The 5,114-nt window shown below is 33.6% G+C and overlaps 1 protein-coding gene across 1 annotated transcript; it reads left to right on the top strand.

Annotated features, from left to right (window-relative positions):
- On the top strand, positions 1-4,083 carry LOC114389884 (glucan endo-1,3-beta-glucosidase-like). Its single transcript, XM_028350596.1, has 3 exons — positions 1-636; positions 2,300-2,387; positions 3,129-4,083. Exons 1-3 carry the CDS (start codon positions 1-3, stop codon positions 4,055-4,057), a joined length of 1,653 nt encoding a protein of 550 aa, XP_028206397.1. The 3' UTR covers positions 4,058-4,083.
- Positions 4,084-5,114: the final 1,031 nt, after the last annotated feature.

Raw genomic sequence — 5,114 nt, 5'->3', positions numbered from 1 at the left:
ATGGATGACGCCAATCCAGTTGGCACCCCGATGAAATGTGGCAGCAAGTTGAGCAAGCATGAAAAAGGAGAGAATGTGGATCCAACTCTTTACAAAAGTTTGGTTGGAAGTTTACGTTACTTGGCATGTACAAGGCCGGATATTCTCTATGCTGTAGGAGTAGTAAGTCGCTACATGGAAGCTCCAACCACAACTCACTTCAAGGCGGCAAAGAGAATCCTTCGATACATCAAAGGTACAACAAACTTTGGCTTGCACTATTACTCTTCTGGCAATTATAACATTGTTGGCTATAGTGATAGCGATTGGAGTGGAGACTTGGATGATAGAAAGAGCACTACTAGTTTTGTGTTCTTTATGGGAGATATTGCTTTCACTTGGATGTCAAAGAAGCAACTAATAGTCACACTATCAACTTGTGAAGCCGAGTATGTCGCTGCCACATCATGCGTTTGTCATGCAATTTGGCTAAGGAACTTGTTGAAAGAGTTTAAAATGCCACAAGAAGAACCTATGGAAATATGTGTTGACAATAAATCAGCACTCGCTTTGGCAAAGAATCCAGTCTTTCATGAAAGAAGTAAGCACATCGACACCCGTTACCACTTCATAAGAGAATGCATTGAGAAGAAGGAGGTAAAGTTGAAGTATGTGATGTCTCGAGATCAAGCTGCCGACATTTTCACAAAGCCACTCAAGTTGGAAACTTTCATGAAGCTAAGGAGTATGCTTGGAGTCACAAATCAAGTTTAAGGGGGGATGTTGAAATATAAACTTGATTTGGGCCTAAATTAATTATTTGGTTCCTTGGACTTAGTTATTTTGGGTTTAAGTAATTATGGGTCACGTTTCTAGAGAATTCTTGTAGTGTTTGGAGTGTCTAAATATTTCTTATGGTTGTAATATTCTCTAGAATACTCTTTGGATCTCTAGAGTTGAGAACTCTCTAGAATTAGTGTGTCTAGAGTTCTCCTTAGAATAGTATAAATAGAGATGTAATCCTACACATTTGTATCAAGCAAAAATACAAAGTTCTCTCCTCCATAAAGAATTCTCCTTCCTATCAAGTTTCTATTCAAAGTCTCCAATATTCCTAAACACTTTTCCTAAACATAAAAAGTCTTATTTCCAACATAGCAGAGGTTAGAAGAATTACATCCAAGCTTCAGAACTAAAATCACTAGCTGGAATCACTCTCAACTAAAAAGGATTTGAAGCCACTACTCCAAGCTATGGAGATCACAATACACATGGCCCATAATTCAGCCATTAAAACTAAAAAGACCAATATTAGCAGCAAAAGTGAAAATCATCAAACACGAAAGTCCAGGCTAATAGAGGCCTCACAGTTCAATTTCAACTTATCAATAGGAGGAGGTAGCCATTTAATATCCAGAGACATCATCAAACATCTCTCAAAAGTTTATTAAAATTAGAGATACAAATTAAAGCTTCCAACTCCTTTGAAGTAACATTTTTTTAATGCTAGTTTCTATCTTTTAATTTTTTATATTTTTTTATTTTTTATTCTTAATATATTTATCAAAAACTTTTATTGTTCTTTTTAAATAAATAATAATTTTATTATTTATATGTTATTTTATACTTTTTAATTACTTCAATAACTAATTTTTTCGTTATTTTTTTAGAATTAGATATCATACTAGTAGTGATTTTTTTAAGATTATTATAATCATTAACTTTATGTTATCGTATTTAGTACAGTTATTCATTAAGATAAATTGATAATTATATACTAACTAGGTAAACTAATACTTACGATAAATCATGTATATAAATATTTTACTAATAGAAGTTTTCGTTTGGGGTTTTCTCCGGACAAAAAAAAAACATTACTAATATGCTTAACTAACAACTATTTTTTACAGCATGCAAATTAATAATTATTAATAAAAGTAATACTATAATATTTAAATCACTGTAGAAAAAAAGTATATTTAAATTAAAAAAATTTAACCGTATTAAATAATTGTAAAGAACGTAGGCAGAAATGATCATGCCAATATTAAACTGCCATCAAGGAATATTATTACATGATGTGCAGATAATTATTAACTATATTTGAGATATCAATATCATGTAATGAATATTCCTTCATGAAAAATATATATGGTTGGATCTTAATTGGAATTCAAAAGCAAATCATGATAGTGATTCACGGAACAAAATTGTCTAGATATTAGCTTCTTTCTGCTTGTATAAATAGGTAAACCATAAGGGTAGAAGGATAGTCATGTGTTAAGTTTGGTTTATATTTGAGTACAACTCATTGATATAGTCGATAAAGATTAACACTGCAATGTTTGTCTCCGCCATCTTGCTACTTGTTGGAATATTATCGTCCATTCGAGTACTAGAATTTACAGGTCCCTACTTCTTTCGCTTTTTTTTATCAGCAAATTAATATATTGATAATGGCACAAGGGTTAGCATAACACATATACAAAAGAAAACAAACCCATGATGTATCCCTATTTTTCTTTTATCAGCAAATTAATATATTGACAAGGGTTAGCATCACACATATACAAAAGAAAACAAACCCATCATGTATCCCTGGTTAATATAGCCATTTAACCTCAATAAGGTAAATAGAAAGTAACCAAGCAAGCCATAAAGCCTTGGCTTAAAAATAGCCTATAAAAATGGGCCCCATACGAAAAAACTAAATAGTAAACCTACACACCACCTATCGCAAGAGCTTCTTTGTCTTCTCTCCTTTAATTCCTCCCAAAGCCTTTGCTGGGCCTCAAAATCACAAGGTGAGTATATCTTGACAATTGTGATATTTTGCCCGCTTCCTTCCATATCCTGTCAAAACCAACACACATTTCCACTTTCCTTTATGTTATATTACTATCCAATTTTTATTTTTTACTTTATTACTATTCACTTGAACTTCTTTACTAAATAAAAATAGTGTTAGAACGTTCATTTGTCCAACGCGCGCATCTTCATATGTGTTTTAATTTTACATTTTGCACCACTATTTGCTCTTGAATTTCATTCAATTTTTTACATGACATTATATATTGTATTTTATTGTTTGTATTAATGATGTTTTTATCCTCTAAGAGTTACTTAACTATTAGTCAAATGTTACGCAGCTGCACAAACACAAGTTGTAGGAATTTGCTATGGAGTAAATGGTAATAATCTACCATCAAAGCAAGAAGTTGTGGATTTATATAAATCTAAGGGTATACCCAGAATGCGCATATACTCTCCAGATGAAGAAACACTTCAAGCCCTTAGAGGTTCAAATATAGAGTTGACGATGGACGTGACTGGAGAAACCCTTCAATCTCTTACAGATCCCAATGTTGCTACTGATTGGGTCCATCGTTATGTAACATCCTATTCACAAGATGTCAATTTCAAGTACATTGTTGTTGGAAACGAAGTTCACCCCAATTACGATGTTGCCCCGTACATTTTACCTGCCATGACCAACATCCAGAATGCAATATCATCAGCCAATTTGCAAACCAAGGTGTCAACAGCAATAGACACCACGTTGGTTACCGATTCCTACCCACCCAACAACGGTGTTTTCACCGCAGATGCAAGCCCATACATAGGGCCCATTATCAATTTCCTAGTGAACAATGGAGCCCCACTTCTTGCCAATGTGTACCCTTACTTCGCTTATGTTAATAATCAGCAAGACATTAGTCTTCCCTATGCTCTTTTTACTCAGCAAGGAACCAATGATATTGGGTACCAAAACCTCTTCGATGCTATGTTGGATTCAATATACGCTGCTCTTGAAAAGATAGGCGCGCCTAATTTGGAGATTGTTGTATCTGAGAGTGGGTGGCCATCTGCAGGCGGAGACGGAGCCTTGGTTGACAATGCACGCATTTATTACTATAATTTGTTAAACCATGCCAATGGTGAGATTGGAACTCCAAAGAGACCCGGTAGGCCTATACAAACATTTTTGTTTGCCATGTTTGACGAAAACCAAAAGCCAGGTGCGGAAACTGAGCGACATTTTGGTCTATTCAATCCTGATAAATCATCCAAATACTGACACATTTTGAATTGAAACGAATAGATATATGCTCTTAGGTTTAGTTTGGTACAACATAGGATCTTCCAAAATTTGAAAGATGGGAACTCGTGTATTTTGAAAATAATGTGGTCTTCTCGGGTCTTGAAGGCCAAATGATATATAAGCTAGAGAAGCTATCAATGCATAAGGCTAAATTGTCACAAATTGCATAAAGGTGAGGCCTTCCATGACTTTTTCTCCTTGTGATTGTGTCAAGAACACGGATGGTCGACCCAACAATAAGAAAAACTTAAAAAGATATTGATTTTTTTTTTATCCTTAAATAAGAGTTATATATCAAAATGTTTTGTTAATCCAAAAAAATATTATTTTAATTAATAACACAACCATCATGTGCATTCCATCACATACTGACAAATCTTCACTTTTGGGACCACAAGCTTTTACGCCAAAATCTTTCTCTAATAGTACCAAACCCTAATCCCGAAAACACGGGGACAACAATAACGAAGACGAAGAAAAGACCAAACATCGCCACCACGCGTCGTCTAAACAAACTCTCCACGATAGCAAGAATGGACCAAATCATTAACCCTAATTGCTTTTTATGGAGAACATTGACGAAAATCTAGGAAGCAAAAGAGTATCGTCTTATGAAGTAATGTTGTTACCCCCTTCTATATGACACAAACGACGTCATTTTTTTAACCTACATAATATTATTGAAACAACATCGTTTTAACTTTGTTTTAAAAAAGCATTAATCCTACGTGTAATTTTATTAATACAAATGACTACACGTGACATCACATGTATAATCTTACGTGTCCGGATAATCGTTACATAGGTAATTAACAATTTTGGAATAACGGCAGGAACATGAGATAAAAAATTTCTAATATTATGAATCCAAATTTAAAAAAAAATTTATTAAAAACATATATATATATATATATATATATATATATATATATATAACCAAAAATATATTTAAGCATTTTATATTATCCTCCAATCACTTTTCGAAACGTGGAGCAAAAGTCCGGCACCGTGATTCTTAACTAATCAAATGTAC

The sequence above is a fragment of the Glycine soja genome, chromosome 16, assembly GCF_004193775.1.
Source record: "Glycine soja cultivar W05 chromosome 16, ASM419377v2, whole genome shotgun sequence".
In the NCBI taxonomy this organism is placed as follows: domain Eukaryota; kingdom Viridiplantae; phylum Streptophyta; class Magnoliopsida; order Fabales; family Fabaceae; genus Glycine; species Glycine soja.
The sequence above is the reverse complement of the archived record's forward strand: the minus strand, read 5'-3'. Positions and strand labels throughout refer to the sequence as shown.

Bases quoted from the DNA above. Each gene is read 5' to 3' on its own strand.
- LOC114389884 (XM_028350596.1), top strand. From the start codon at position 1: ATGGATGACGCCAATCCAGTTGGCACCCCGATGAAATGTGGCAGCAAG. The intron at 637-2,299 runs GTAAAGTTGAAG...TCATTGATATAG, and splicing joins AATGCATTGAGAAGAAGGAG to TCGATAAAGATTAACACTGC. The intron at 2,388-3,128 runs GTCCCTACTTCT...AATGTTACGCAG, and splicing joins TCGAGTACTAGAATTTACAG to CTGCACAAACACAAGTTGTA.